Below are 15134 nucleotides of genomic sequence, written 5' to 3'. Positions count from 1 at the left end.
TAAATTAGAGTTTCTCAGGCTAAAGGTAAAGGATGAGCCTGAGCAAGGGCAAAGAACTGCACAGGACCAATGTACCAGGGGTCCCTCATTTTTTCAGCTTCGGACCCGAAAGATAACAGTGGAAGAGATAAAACAAGGGTTTCTGCAAAGTCCATTAAACAGAGATATAATGATAATGTAAACTGCATCAACTCCAAATATAATATTTTATCTGCTTTTTGTACTAATGTTTACAATTCTTTAAGCATTTATTGCACAAATAACCACAAGTTTGATAATCTGCGTTATTTAATTTTAATTAAAGGGGATCCCTCTTGTAGATTTTCAGCCTCAAGTGGGATCCTGGCCCCATCTTTGGAAACCAACATTATATATGATTCCCTAATATCTACGCTTTGAAAGATCGTCAGCACATGCTAATCCTTCACACATTTATATCATTACATCCACCATGCAAGCCTGAACTACAGAATACTAAACTGATACTGATGGGAAGAAACAGAAAATGAACTGGGAAAAGAAAAGGTTAAATAAATATAATAAACATTTCATGTATCCTAATTTGTGTTTTACATACTGATTAGGGAATGTATCGAGCTTTGTCTAAGCTAAGCCCTAATTAATTCCAATAGTATAAGTTGACCTTTCAAGGAATTTTAAGGAACCTGATAATTAAATAGGGGAAAGCAAAACAAAGTGTGACCACATTTTCCGTCACAGCGGAGCTAATTGGGAGCATATAACTGAAAAGAGATGATACAATAAATCATTAGTGTCTGTCTTTTCGTCCCCCTTAACCCATTTCTCTTTGTCTCCCGTGACCCAGATCCTTTAAAATCCTGTTTCCTGTGCTGTTTTCCTCACTAATTGGCTCTGTGAAAGTTGCCGCAAGGCAACAAGCTATAGCTTATTTTCAAAGTTTTCCTTTTTCCCCCCCATATAAAGACACAAACCACATAGACTTAGACGACCAAAAACACAAAAAAAGCACACAGATGCTGCATGGGAGGGAAAAAAAACAAAAACAAAAAAAGTCCAACAAAAGCTCGACTAACTCAGACTCCAAAACAGAAAATACTTCTAATATTTAAAAATCAGAACAGAGAAAGCACAACATGTCAATCACCGCTGCTTCAGTGCTTTTCGCAGTACAAGTGGCAAGCAACACCTGACAGCCCCCACATCTGCCAACACTGGGGAATTAAACCCACAGTTCAGTTTTCAACCGGCACGCTCGCTGACGCCGATGTTTGATTTAATCTATTATTCAGTTGTTATGCAACTCTGCTGTCAGCCAGAATCAGCCGCGTAGTCCCAAAAAAATACGCCATTGCTCTTGAGCTTCATCAAAAAGCAGACAATCACATCGCGGCAAGATCAAAAAGAAACAAAAACACGAGTGGGGGGTCTGTCGGTTCCAGTTGTGGAAATTCAATGGCTGATCCGTGGCGGACTCAAAAAGATGTGGGAGGTCAGGGTGGCAGCGAAAAGAAACCTTCATTTCTAAAAACTGAGCACAAGCAAGTTTCTATGGATGGTGAAATGAGTCTCATATTATTCATCATACATAACTGAGCCTTAAGATAACATTGCAACAAATGAATCCAGTCAGTAGCTAAACTAATGATGTAAAGTAGAAATTAAGACTAAAAAGTGTTGGGTAAGCTATTCAAACGGGATGGAGTGAGGAAAGAGCTCCATCTGCTGGTGGCTTTAAGATTTACAGCTATGATTATGTAGAGAGCGTGTTAGGAGGATGAAGACAACTGCTCTAGAGTAGTAACAGTGATTTGCAAACACATTCATGCCCCTTGAACCTTTTAACATTTTAAAAATGTACATAATTATTTTATTTTATGTGATAGACAAGCAAAAGGCAACGTATATGTGTGAAGTCAAAGGAAATTATACTTTTTTTTAAATGAATACATATCTGAGATAAAATAAATGGTGCACGTGTGTGTTATGCCTCCTTTGCATTGATACTGGAAAAATGTATCCAATCAGTCGTCTTCAGAAGTCCCGCAATTGGCAAACAGAGTCAGAAAATCTGGGATTTAATCTCAGTTTGAATGCAGCTTCCTGTGAAGACCTCAGAAGCTTGTTAGAACATTAGTCTGCAAGCATCTGAATAAAGACCAGGAACAGACCCGACTGGTCAGGGTAAAAGTTCAGTAGAAGTTTATGGCTCAACATCTCCATGATCAGGCCAACCAGTTCTCAGTCTTTTGGTGGCTCTCACAACTTATATTTTCCTTTATTGTCTGTCATTTAGATCCATCAATCTTCCCATCAACTCGGACAAGCTTCCCTGTCCCCAGTTATCATCCATCCACCTCAGCATGATGCTCTTACCACCATATAACCTCATACGGCAGTGTGCGCTCTGTGTCCGTGGTAATTAGCAGTTTTCCTCTACGCTCAACTATTTCCGCCTGGGCTGAAAGGTTCAACTTTGGTCTCATCTGACCAAACCATCTTCCGTGTGTTTCCTGTGTTCCCATTAGTTTGTTTTTTTTTAACTTTAAACTCTAAAAAGGGACTTCTGGTGATCTCTAAATTATCTCTTGAAACTCTTCCATAAAGGCCGGATGGTGGAGTATGCAACTAGCAACAGATTCTCCCACCTGAGCTGTGGACCCCTACAGCTCCCCCAGAGTTAAGATGACACCTTTTCATCCTGCTGTTTGTTCCCTAATGTTCTCTAACAAATCTCTGAGGCCTTCACAGAACAGCTGGACTCATACTGAGATCAAAATGCCTGCTGTTGTTTACCAATTCATTGACTTCTGAAGACAATTGGTATGATTTACTTTTATTTTGGGGTATCAGAGTAAAGGGGACTGAATATAAATGCAAGCCACGCTTTTTCGGATTTTTATTTGTAAAAAAAAAAATAAGATGACTAGAAAATGACAAAGCTTTAGGAGTTTGTCATTCCCCAGGCGAATGAACCAAAATACATCTTCAGGCAAATTGCAAATTGCAGTTGACTCATAGGAGTTTGAAAATGTTTGTTACCAAACAAACCCCGCTGTCACTGTAATTTGCATAGAGTGCAGGTAGCGGACGTGAACATAAAGCTCAAAGGCTTTTGTTTCAAGGCTTTAAAAGCCTTAATATATGTGCCGTACACTTACCGGTCCACTTTGTGTCGCTCTAATATGGACTTTATAGGCTTGAACGGTGGCGAAAAAAAAAAAACACGATAGCAAAGCTCCACCAAGTTCACCCAAAGACGGAAAGAAGAAATGCGGTGTTAAACCTCCGTTCACTCTTCACAATCTCCTGACAGAAAAGAAAGATCCTGATGGACTAAAATTGCAAGTAATTTTGCACACATTTGGGACTAATCGTCATTATGTAGGATATCTAGCCTTGAAACCGAGGAAGCTGTCAGGCTCAGGAGGGCTGCCCTGTAGGTAAAAGCCGACAGAGGGAGAGAGTAGAGCGTCAGAGCATGGATTCGGCCCTACAGAAATTTTATTTTGCTCACTGTCACTTTTCAAATCATTCATATTTGTCCAGGAATAACAGAGAAAAGTTGATAAATGTAGTAGATGAAGGCTCCGTGTATAAGTTAGCGCATCATACGCCGTCATATCACTTCACTCATGTTAATGTGGGCAAAACAACACTTCATTCAGGGTAATTGGGTTTTTAGCAGATTACAGAAATATAAGATTTACAGTAATGCATCACATCACTTTAAAAACTACGATATATTCCTCGTTATCATCGCAGTAAATTAGCTGTAAAAATCATTTTATCATGGTCTGATGGTACGTGCTGTAAGCACATGTCCCTGTGCCATGGGGCGTTTAGAGACCATCAACCCGTACAGTGCTTCAGAGGTTCTTTGGGTCATGAGACGGCCGCAATGAAACTAGAACCTGCTTCCAGACGATTCACCCCTCACTGAATAAATACCTGCCTCTTCCTCGCCTCAGGGTCGCTTTCTGCCCCCCCCATCTCTTAGTTCGTTCTTCCTCGGTCCTAGTGCGACTTGCACCTTTAGCCAAATCAGTGCTTTAAGCATTTAACTTAGGGTGACCATATTTTCATTTGGGAAAACCAGGACACCTCGGAGCGGGGGGGGGGGGGGGGGGGGGGGGGTTAATGTTGTAAGGCAAACGCGGCCGAGCGGGGGGAAGGGGGAAGGGGGTTGTAAGGCAAACCCGGCCGAACGGGGGGGGGGGGGGGGGGGGGGGGGGAAGACAAGCGCGGCCGACAAGCGCGAGGGAGGACTCTATCTTGTGATTAATAACAGGGCTGCCCAACCTGACGCGGCTCAGGGATTACGTCACACGCAGCGTGACGTACCAATGAAGGTAATTTAAAAAAACAGGACATTTCCTCACTTTATAAAAAAAAACCCGGGACGCCCGGGACAGGACGTGAAATACGGACATGTCCCGGGAAATACGGACGTTTGGTCACCCTAATTTAACTAAGCTTAACTTTAGTGTCCCAGCAGAGGACAGACGGTGTTATTTGACAGCCGGTGTCTCAAAGAGAATCATGGTTCTCTTCGGTGCTTTCCACGATCTATCAATGTTGTTTTGTAGCCAAAATAAAAATTATTTTACCCACAATGCACCGCACAACCCGAATTCTGAAAGTCGCTTATTTAACATCAGTTTATAGAGGAGATGTTACTTTGAAACCTGCCTAATCTATTTGCTTTAGTCTTAAGAAAGTAAAGATAACTTGCATGGACCATTTCTGTCCTGAGCTCTTACCAAACACCTCTTGCAGCCTTCGACTGGAACAGTGGATGTTGATCCGGGCCTAAAAACCACAAAGGCATCTTTTTAGGAAAAAAAACTGTTGGCATAATAAACTCAGCAATAAACAGAGCAAAAATCTTGCCCTTGCCATTCTTTATAAATGCAATTAAAACGTCTTTACAGAGCAAAAACCCACCAGGATCTGGAGCATCCGACTGAAGAGCAGGGAAGTCGTTTTCAAACACAAAGGTGCTGTCATAGCTTGGATTTACCTGGAAAATGATAAACATGGAAATGTCAAGAAAGCAGTCGTACCAGGGCGATATAGACAGACAATATATTATGCAATGTAATGTAGCCGCTTGTATTGAAAAAGCAGCACAATAAGCATGGACAACTCTACATTATGTTACCAATAGTAATACTGACGATATTTCTACGAAAATCAAACCATACCTGTTGAAACCTGGACAGCTAACACTTTGATTTGGTTTGAAATTCATTTTTCTTCTGTTTACCCAATTCTCCCTACCTCTCCGTTTGCTCTTGTGTTGCCAGGACAGAGAGGGTTGCGGGGATCATATCTGGGTACGTGCTCTTCAGAGGGTTTTTCTACCTGCCCAGCCCAGGGTCTCTTCATCCGGTGAGCCGAAACCAGGACCCAGCTGTCTCTCAGCGGGTTGTAACGCAGATGCTGGTGCTCTGGTGGTAAAAGGAGCGCAGAATAAGACAACCAAGGCAGAGTTCAGTGCCCCGCAATACTGTTCACACCCCTTGACCTATCCCACATCCTTGTCATCTTGTCGGAAGTCATTTGCAGCTTCTAACATGTTTTTGTTTTTTTCAGACCGACACTCTTGTGTTTTTAACTTCATCCAATGCCCGATCAGCACTGACCAGCTTCCCTGCCCATGCTAAAAAAAATAAAATAAAATAAAAGCATTTCAACATCATGTTACTCCCCTCGCCGTGATGCGGGAATGCATTTCTTTGCCAGGGACGAAAGAAAAAAAAAGGAATAAAACAACAGGATTCACTGTTTAATTTTGGCTCTCCTCTGACCAGAGTGTGTTCTTGCGTAAGCTAACCAAAAAAAAAAAAAAAAAACGGAGCTTTGCAAAAACAAATGCAAAATGCAAAAAATAATATTCGCTAACGAGAATATTAGCTTCACAACAGTTAAACCAAAGAGAAATAAGAAAATCTGAGGAAGCTAGGTGCTGCACGCGCACATTCACGGCACACGAAGAACTTGTGCACCACTGTGTGTTTGAGAGGATAGCTGATTTAGTTCAGGGTAAATTACTTTCAAATTCAAAGTTTTACACGGCAGTGGAAGCTTATCAGAAGAATATTAGATTCCTCTGTGCGAGTCGGGAAGCCACAAGCCTGGAACACAGGGCTGCACGTTTGTGTAGGTCCAGTTTGCCCTCTATCGTCACAAACGTGAAATAAAGGTAGGGCTGGGCGGTAATTCAATAACAATATATATTGATCGATAGACGTATATCGATGATAGAAAAAAGAAGGGTCGATAAAAGTTCAATAGAATAACAGTTTTCCTTCCTTTTGCTCTGAAGGGACTTGTTAAGCCTTTGTTTTTGCCACAGTTTGAGGGCAAGTACTTGTTCTTTCGAGATATTGTAAGCATGGGATATTGTTTAATAGCCTGATCCCAGACTGGCAACTGCTTGCACTGGATTTTATTCAGTGGCTTATGTTTAAAGTGGTCGGAACATAAATGCATTCCATACTTTTTGTATTTGTGTTGTTTCACAATAAAAAATGTGAAAAGTGTGTTCATTTTTCCTTGTTCTTGCAATTATGTGCTATATTGTAATTGTTTTTTTTACACATACGACCCAAAAAAAAGCACTGAGGTTTATGGAGGCAAAATGTGAAAAAATAAAATAGGTGATCTATGAAAAATAAATATTTGGCACTGTGCAAAGGCTTTGAACCACTCTTAATTCCTCAGGCATTTAAGCCTGATTTACCCTTATGGTATATTTAAGTTGCTTATCAAACAAAAAAAAAAGACATTATTTCTTATTGGACTGATAATTAAGGTCTGCCAAAGCAGCCAACAAGACTTTAGGATCAAATGGTGGAGATTGATTAATCAAGACGTATTTGAAAGTTAGGTCTTGATTAATCAAGACCTAACTTTTCTTAATGCACATTATTATTGTGTTTGTTTGTTTGTCTGTTTTCTTCTTGTGAGTCTTAAATCGCCCATGTTGTGTCCTTCCTTCTTCCTGGATCTGCAGAGATATCTGGAGCTGAAGCCAAATTCCTTGTTATATCGACAAGAAAAGGAGACGTCACAGCAAAACAGTTCAGATCCGCGCTTTGTTCGACATTTAAATCCCAAGGAATCCACCAAACAGCCATTCTGGGAGCAAAGCTGCTGATGCCGCAACTTGCAGGAAGATCAACAACAGGAACTCAAGTCACATGAACGCGAAGCTGACAGCGTGTTTTTCGTAAAACAACGAGCTGCAGTCTGAAGCACCGATCTTTGCTTCCATGTCTGGATCCAGTAGGTACAGCAGCAGGCATGGATGTGTTGTGTGGACCTTTGAGTAATTATCCTGGATGAATGAAAGTGGAATGGTGCGCTCACCACAGTCCGCTCCCTACCTACCTTTAGGATCGAAACTGAGATCTCGATTCCCGCTCATGGTCTTCCGTGCAGTTTGACAGCTCTCACCCCGGCGTTGAATGATCAACTAGTTATGAACTTTAGCATGGCCCCACACGGTTCACCGGTGACCTTTTAGCCTATAGGGAGAAACCAGAAGCAGCTGAAAAAGCTGTTGGGACGGCCGGACTACACAGTGTGTAGAGTTTAAATAGCTACAATAAACGTAATTATAAGGCTAAGAATTAAAAAACTGTGCAAAGCATGTAGCAAATATAACACGCAATCGTTATTTTCATGTTATCAAAACATAAAAATAAATGTACAACCTTTTTTCGCTTCTGCTGTGTGCTGTAAACCTCGCAGCAGCCTTGCCCACTAGCTGTATGGGTCGTTCGCGGCCGAGCCGAACGAATTGACTGACTCATTCGAGTGAACGAGGATTCGTCTGTGTCAGGCAGGCTATGGAAGCCTATCTGATTAATTATGATCCACTTCTATTGAAAATAATTGATATTTATGACATACTACCAATCAAAGTTATACAGGTTGATCAAGCTTTGAAAGATTTTGCTTTCAGTTCATACAGATGTCTGAGGGCAATTTGTGGCACTGGATTTAGGCTAATTCCAAGCTATCAGTGTCAAAGGCAATGAATACACTGGATACCACACTATAGCTTTTCTTTAGTAAAACTTTTCTTGTTTTGCCTTTGCTTCAGTTATTGTGTGTTGTACTATCAAATAAAATCCCAATGAACTACATTGATCATTTATGGTGAAACTGCTTTATCTAAATAGGGTAAAATCTTGCTTAATAAGGACTTACAGTGGGTTTTTGTGAACACTGGAGGCTGGATGGCCTCCGTGTCTCCTCCATGCCTCCCTCCCAGCTACTTGCTGCTTTTTGGTCACGAGGTGGACACCGGAGGACACCCAAGTTAGAAGCTGTGAGTTTTGAGGAAAGGAACTTTTAAAGAAGATTAATCTCAATGCCTTAAAAATATATACTTTATGACACTTTCTAAACTAGCATTTTGCTAGAGATCAGTGACATGGAAGTTTATAAACAATGCAATCTTTAATTATAGAAAGCAAACGGTTTAAATTGCATATGCCTGAACAATGATCAATTGTGCATATAAAACTTTCTTGAAATTACTGGATCTCAGTGCTGCACTCAATACACGTCTGGTCACAACATTGATAGACTGCAAAAATGGGAGGTATCTGCTGAATTGATTCAGACGTCATTTGAAAATGTGTTGCTTTATATTGCAAAATAAAAATTATAAGAGCGCTATATTAAAAGGCGGTGGAAGGGACAGACACATTGGAATAATGTTCCAAAACTTTTGTTGGTAATAATAGTTTTACTAGTATGTACGCACAAAATTTTGCTTGATTCTATTAGCCGGGACATCATCCAGGGAAGACAGATCACCCGCTATTACCAAAAACGTAGAAAAGATTAGTGGATCAATGTGTGCTTCTGTGCTTCTTTGTCTCTCTTGTTGTGTCTCTGCTCTGTCTTCTGTAACCCACAGTCGGTCGAGGCAGATGACCGTTCACACTGAGCCTGGTTCTGCTGGAGGTTTTTCCTTCCCGTTAAAGGGGAGTTTTCCTTTCCACTGTCGCTTCATGCTTGCTCAGAAGGACAGCTGCAAAGCCATGGACAGTGCGGACGACAGTCCCTGTGGCTCTATGCTTCTTCAGGAGGAGTGAATGCTGCTTGTCAAGACTTTGATGCAATCAACTGGGTTTCCCTAGAGAGGAAATTTCTTTGGCCAACCTGTATAATCTGATCCAATCTGTAACCTGATTGAATTTGATTTAGGAATGTGCCTTGAGATGACATGTTTCATGAATTGGCGCTGTATAAAAATAAAATAAAATTTTATTGAATTGAATTGAATTAAATTGTTAAAACTAGAAGGAGTTTCTATTGAAGAGCCGAGCGAAAGCAGAAAGAGCTCCGCCAAAAGAACCGGATCCCTAAGAACGAGGAAGTCCCACCGTGTTGCCGAGACGGCTAAACAAGACCTGTGATTGGCTGATTCGTCATCTCGCGCGCCCACGTAATAAGGAAGGAGCAACCAGTTAGCAACCTGCCTGTCCGTCTGCACGCATGTAGCCTAAGCTCACCTGCTGGATTCCTTTCGTCCGCGCGCTTTGTTTGTGACCATGTCTTTGATCAAAACCATCCTCAAACTCTTGGTGCTCTGCGCCGCCAGCGTCCTGCTCGCGCTGACGCTGCGGAAGTGGATGGAAACCAAGCAGTACGTTTTTAGCAAAGAAGATGTCGCCAAGTTGGCCAAGCAGTACGCAGGTAAGTCCTGGTCCGAGTGTGTCGCCCCGCGGGTCACCCGCATTCCGTTTCACCGGGTAGGTCTCCTCTGAAGGGTCCTAATCTCACCTGGTTGTCCCGTGGTTCTTCTCAGGGCAGGACCACGAGCAGGCTTTCTCCAAAGTGGTGGTGGAACTCAGGAAGAGGTAACGAATGCAAACTTCCAGACCCGCATGCATAGTTGTTAATTGCATGGCTTTTGCATTCAACGTTTAGTCTACTTTAAGTCCAATATTAGGCTACTTGTGCTCTCAGATTGCACAGAGGAAAGGGTGTTTCTAACCCTCTCTGTTAGACGAACACATAGTTTTTCTTGACTAAGTATGTCAATCATACTGTGCGCAGATCAGGCTTCTCCAGTATTTGTACTGTAAAGGTTCAAGGTTAAAAAGTGCTTTGCTATCAGTTGCTGGTGAAGATTCTCAGTCATCCAGGTCATAGTCATTCCAAAAAAAAAAAAAAAGTAAAAAAACAAAGCAACTGGACTTGTTTTTCGTAGTTGAAGACTGCTTTGTTTTTTACTTTTTTTTGGAAGTTGCTATCAGTTATTTTTTCCCCCTAGATACCACAGCGTAGTGCAAATATTATTCTTCATCCTGTGTCCTTTATGTTATTTTACAACTATTTGCATCAAGGCACTCACAGTTCCTTTTCTCAGTTTTTTTTTTTTTTTTTTTTTTTTTTTGGATAATTTATCATTTCCCGCATCCCGACAACAAGGTACGGCCACCAGCATGTTTTCTGGCGTAGACAGTGAGTTCAGGGTGAGGTGGTGTTGACTTACCGCCACACAGGAGGCTGAGTGCATGCCCACATCACATCTGTGTTCGTGAAATAAACAACCGAGTGTATCTAAACCAGGTATCCGGGTCACATCCTGCCAGATGAGGACTTGCAGTGGGTGTTTGTGAACGCCGGGGGCTGGATGGGCTCCATGTGTCTCCTCCATGCCTCCCTCACAGAGTACTTGCTGCTGTTTGGCACTGCGGTGGACACTGGAGGACACTCGGGTAAGGAAACCAAGAGGTTAGATGACTCTCACATTATTTACTGTCTTGAATTGTTTGGATGTTTCTTTTTCAAACTCTACATATAGGTTTATTTTATTTTTTTATTTGTTTGTGTCAGGTCGATACTTGGCTGAGATCTCTGACACCATCATCTCGGGTACTTTCAGACAGTGGAAGGAGGGCACGACCAAGAGCGAAGTATACTATCCAGGTAATAGAGTAATAGTTTAAATCCTGTAATGCACATATGTATTATGTATTTGCAACTATTATAACTGTACAATAAATCTGAAAAGTGTACATACCCATGTTAATATTTCAGGTTTTTGTAGTCTAAGAAATGAGCACACAAATCATTTTAAAGCTTTGTATAACTTTGATTTAAGCTGCATCTTAGATATTTTAATTCACAATTTGAATTCTATTGGGGTCTTAATTTAAAAAAGTTATAATAACACGGATGTGTAATTGTGCATCCCCCTTTACTGATGCACCTTTTAATCCAGTTGCAGCCTTCAGTTTTCTAGCTTATAGTAAACAGAATTCACATTAAATGACATTTCTCAGTTCTTTTTTTATGTAACCTGTCTGGTAATGTAGTATTAAGAATTGGTGTGTTAATGCCAAAAAGAGCCAAACAGATTTTACTTTCACAAGTGGAGCCTTACTGCTTTTGCCACAGTGCTCCACTTGATTTATATATGCAAAAAGCTTTAGATTTTATGCTGGGACTTATTCATGATCAATGGACACAGAAATGGGAAGGTAGGATAGAAAAAAAGAAGAGAAAGAGATGAGACAAAATGCTAAAGGGGAGAAAAGGTGACAAAAATAGAGGAGAAGAAAAGGAGAGAGCAATATAACAACCTTGGTGTCCGCTTCTGCACCGGCAAAGAGAGATGTAAAAATAACAGCAAAACAAACTGATAAAGTATCACAGGTACAAACGACCAATGCCTTGATACCATCACTGAAAAATATCAGTATTTAATACAAAATGTATAAAGTGACAGCTAAAGGTAATAATAGGGGTTTTCTGTATAGACGTGAATGTGTAAGCACCTGAATTCAAGCACCTGTAGGTGTTTGTGAGAGTGCACTTGTGTGTGTAAGGTTTATCCATAAGAAAAACGCTCAATAGTGGTTGTGAGGAGCCAAATACCCGACCCCCCCCAGAGTACTGGGGCTGATGCCAGGAGAACCACAACCCCCGATGCCTGAAGGGACCCCCAGAGCAAAGGTGCCCAAGAAACCCCCCCAACAGCCACAATGCCAAAGCCCCTGGGAGCCAGCTATGCCAGAGCGGATCCAGTCATTTTCTTGACATTTGCATTATTTAGCTAAAACCATATTTTATAAATGATCTTTTGACAAATGTAGAAGTCAGAGTAAGGCAAGAAAGACAATCATAGAACAGAGATATCCTCTATTTATCCGCAGAGGGAAAACTAAAGCATAACAGCAATAACAAGCATGTTTACAACATAGAAAATAAATACTGTAGAGTTATTTAAACTACCATACAACTGAATAGAGGGATTTTAAGAAATGTGCAAAACGCATGTGTATATTTTTGAATGACAAATGACCACAGACTATTTACAAAAACGAAAAAAGATTGCAATAAACAGCAGAGTTGATAAACACAGTTAGTTGGGAGCAACAATTTAAGAACATATTGGTCTTCATTGGTTTGTGTCATATGAAGAGCTACCTGTACTGACCTTTGAGTTCACCATAACGTTATGTAATATAAACATATTTAATGCATTTACCATTTTAAATCTATTTAAATACAAGAATGATTAAAAAGGAAGAGCAGCTAAATAAAATAACATTTTAGATGCAGCTCACTGGAGAGTTGTGCTTTGCGGTTCTTGGGGGGGTGGCCGCTACATGTTGGTGACCCCTGGCCTAAGATGTCAGATTACGAAACAGAAGACTTTTTTTCCTGGAGAAAACATCGAATGTCTGGCCAAAATCTCCCAAAACCTTGTGCAATGAGGTTTTGATCTGGTGAAACAAATGTTTAACCTTTGGGCTTAAATACCCAGATGTCTGCTTGGCACCAAGAAAATGACACTAAGCATCACTGAAAGGTCACCATGCACAGAGTAAAACATAGCGCTACTATGCGTCATGCTGTTTTTTTTTTGTTGTTTTTTTGGGGGAGGGTTTTAAGGATGGATGCAGTTATGAAAACCTTTTTTTTATGTTTTACATCGTTTTCCTTTTAGTAGATTTGCTTGTTTTGCAGTTAATTGGACAGGGTAAACATAAAGAACCATTAAGCTTGGCCTAATTCCAAAACATTTTATTAGCGATGTGTACACTTCTGATTTCTAATACCTGTATGATGATGATGATGATGATGATGATGATGATGATTAAATGTTTGTTTTTTTGCATCCATACTGTATCCCCCCAGGTGACACCATCGTCCACGGAGTCATCGAAGCGACGTCGGTCCAGTGGAGCGCCGGGACGTGGATGGTGGAGTACGGCAGAGGCTTCATCCCCTCCACGCTTGGCTTTGCTCTGGCCGACACCCTGTTCAGCACCCTGGACTTCGTCACGATGTTCTACACCGTACGCGTCTACGTGAAGGCCCTGATGCTCGAAGCCGGCACGTTTCTGACAGAGGCGGGAGTCTTCTGAGAGCTGGAAGACGGACTCGAGCTCGCACATCGCCTGGGACATCAAAGCGTTGTCCAAAATTAAGATCTGTCGTTAATGCAGAGAATTACGGGTGCCAAAAATTCAGCATGTGATTTATGACAATCCACTTTACAGTTAGTCCTTCTCTTTTAAAATCATGTTAAATATCGGCGTTAATTACACAAGCACATTGTTGTAGATCAGATCTTAGCGATCCACGCAACGGTTGGTGCCTCTCACCTTTCAGTCATTTCCTGTGAGCAGTCAGGGTGCTAAAGTATGCCAGTCAGTTGGTTCTAGTTCAAGGATTTTGAGGCCTTATAGTTTGTGTTGCCAAATGTGAGATTACTCATCAACTCTGAAACGCAAAAGTCAACTATATAACAAGGTATAGGCGTGGGCCGGTCCAGTATAGAGATAGTTTTCCAAAAACAAACTAACATAATTGACTTGTTAAAACAAACAAGCAACAAATAGTCCTATTTTACATTTCCATACTTAGACTTAAGTAAAAAGACAGAATGAAAACCTGTCGGATTTATAATTGAAGAACATTTAGGGAAGAATGTTAGACCTTTTGTAGAGTAGTAAGTTTAATGAGCTGATATTAGCTGGGATTAAGCAGCCTGCACTTGGCTCGTTGTAGCTTCTTAACTGTAGGCTCAAAAACAGCTTTTCTCTAAGAGATGACTGGGGCTTTTAGTTTCCACACCACGGCCGTCTGCTTTCCAGAACCAGAAATATTTCCAGTCTCGATTTTGTCTTTCTTGTAAGCTTTCAGTCACCTGACCTGCCGTGTGCAGCAACAGGTGGGGCAGTGGGAGGAGGGCTTTACTCTGTGCCGAAAGGCGGAAAAAGCCTCGATCGCTCTGGAACTTTCTCATTAAAACCTTTAAACTGCAGGAATGGAAACACGATGTCAATTAGCAGCGTTAAAAACTGAAACGTACCATGATACCGGTAACCTGCCCATGCCCAGTCAAGTTTCAATTTCTCCTCTCTATGCATGCTGAATCTCGTTTTAATGCAGCTACCACCCACAGAAACCAGCACCAAGAACTGAAAAGGCATATCTTAAGGCAAACTCGTTCATGGTTTTCAGCCTCCATTCCTTCATTTGTATCTGCTCTTTTTGGAAATATATAAAAGCTGGCAGGATATGCTGGTGAAATCTGTGCGAATTGATCCGTGTAATCCTGTACCCCTGCCAGCTTTGTGAACTGGATTGGTTGTAACTGAGTAATGTCCTTGCACACTACATAAAGTGTATTTTGTTTATCTCCAATGGTTAAAACAATTTAAAAAACTGCGCTAAACCCTTTTGGCAGTGCAACCTGCAGAAGAGAATAACACTAAATCACAAAGCTCAAGTGCTTTGTTTGCACCACACGTACACGTCTTAGAAGAAATCAACTGGTGTTGTCTTAACGTTGAACAGTGACTGTATCTGCTGCTGAATCCAGCATCTCTGTGAAAGCAGCCTGGTTTTGTAACCCGCCCAAACACACGAAGAACCATTTACAGTAGTCTGATGAAACAGTTTACATACTGAAGTGATATTGCAGTACTTGATATGCAGTTTGCCGGCTAAAGATTGAAGCCGATGGTTCAAGATGAAATGTACAGTTTCTGAGTAAAATCAATCCTGTTTTCATCATAAGTCTGGGTATTTATTGTGTTAAGATTTACAATAGATCTGTTATTGAAGACCTCATCTTTACAGGAAATGCAGTCATAGCAACACAG

At 41.1% G+C, this 15134-nt stretch overlaps 2 protein-coding genes across 2 annotated transcripts in view; one reads left to right on the top strand and one right to left on the bottom strand.

Annotated features, from left to right (window-relative positions):
- The window catches only part of galt (galactose-1-phosphate uridylyltransferase), a 55196-nt gene extending 47376 nt beyond the window's left edge, over positions 1-7820 (bottom strand). The window contains exons 1-5 of the mRNA XM_021318773.2: positions 7704-7820; positions 7378-7514; positions 5263-5432; positions 4927-5002; positions 4743-4791 (exon numbers count right to left, since the gene is read on the bottom strand). Coding sequence (XP_021174448.2) covers positions 4743-4791; positions 4927-5002; positions 5263-5432; positions 7378-7414 — 332 coding nt within the window. The 5' untranslated portion in view covers positions 7415-7514; positions 7704-7820. The remainder of the gene's footprint in view (positions 1-4742; positions 4792-4926; positions 5003-5262; positions 5433-7377; positions 7515-7703) is intronic.
- Positions 7821-9449: 1629 nt separating this feature from the next.
- sigmar1 (sigma non-opioid intracellular receptor 1) lies at positions 9450-15048 on the top strand. Its single transcript, XM_012867037.3, has 5 exons — positions 9450-9702; positions 9815-9866; positions 10582-10730; positions 10849-10941; positions 13159-15048. Exons 1-5 carry the CDS (start codon positions 9558-9560, stop codon positions 13386-13388), a joined length of 669 nt encoding a protein of 222 aa, XP_012722491.2. The 5' UTR covers positions 9450-9557; the 3' UTR covers positions 13389-15048.
- Positions 15049-15134: the final 86 nt, after the last annotated feature.

This window comes from Fundulus heteroclitus, chromosome 8 (genome assembly GCF_011125445.2).
Source record: "Fundulus heteroclitus isolate FHET01 chromosome 8, MU-UCD_Fhet_4.1, whole genome shotgun sequence".
Lineage (NCBI taxonomy): Eukaryota > Metazoa > Chordata > Actinopteri > Cyprinodontiformes > Fundulidae > Fundulus > Fundulus heteroclitus.
The sequence above is the reverse complement of the archived record's forward strand: the minus strand, read 5'-3'. Positions and strand labels throughout refer to the sequence as shown.

Excerpts from the sequence above, each read along its gene's own strand:
- sigmar1 (XM_012867037.3), top strand. The coding sequence starts at position 9,558 with ATGTCTTTGATCAAAACCATCCTCAAACTCTTGGTGCTCTGCGCCGCC. Across the intron at positions 10,731-10,848 it reads GGACACTGGAGGACACTCGG|GTCGATACTTGGCTGAGATC; the intron begins GTAAGGAAACCA and ends TGTTTGTGTCAG. Across the intron at positions 10,942-13,158 it reads GAGCGAAGTATACTATCCAG|GTGACACCATCGTCCACGGA; the intron begins GTAATAGAGTAA and ends GTATCCCCCCAG.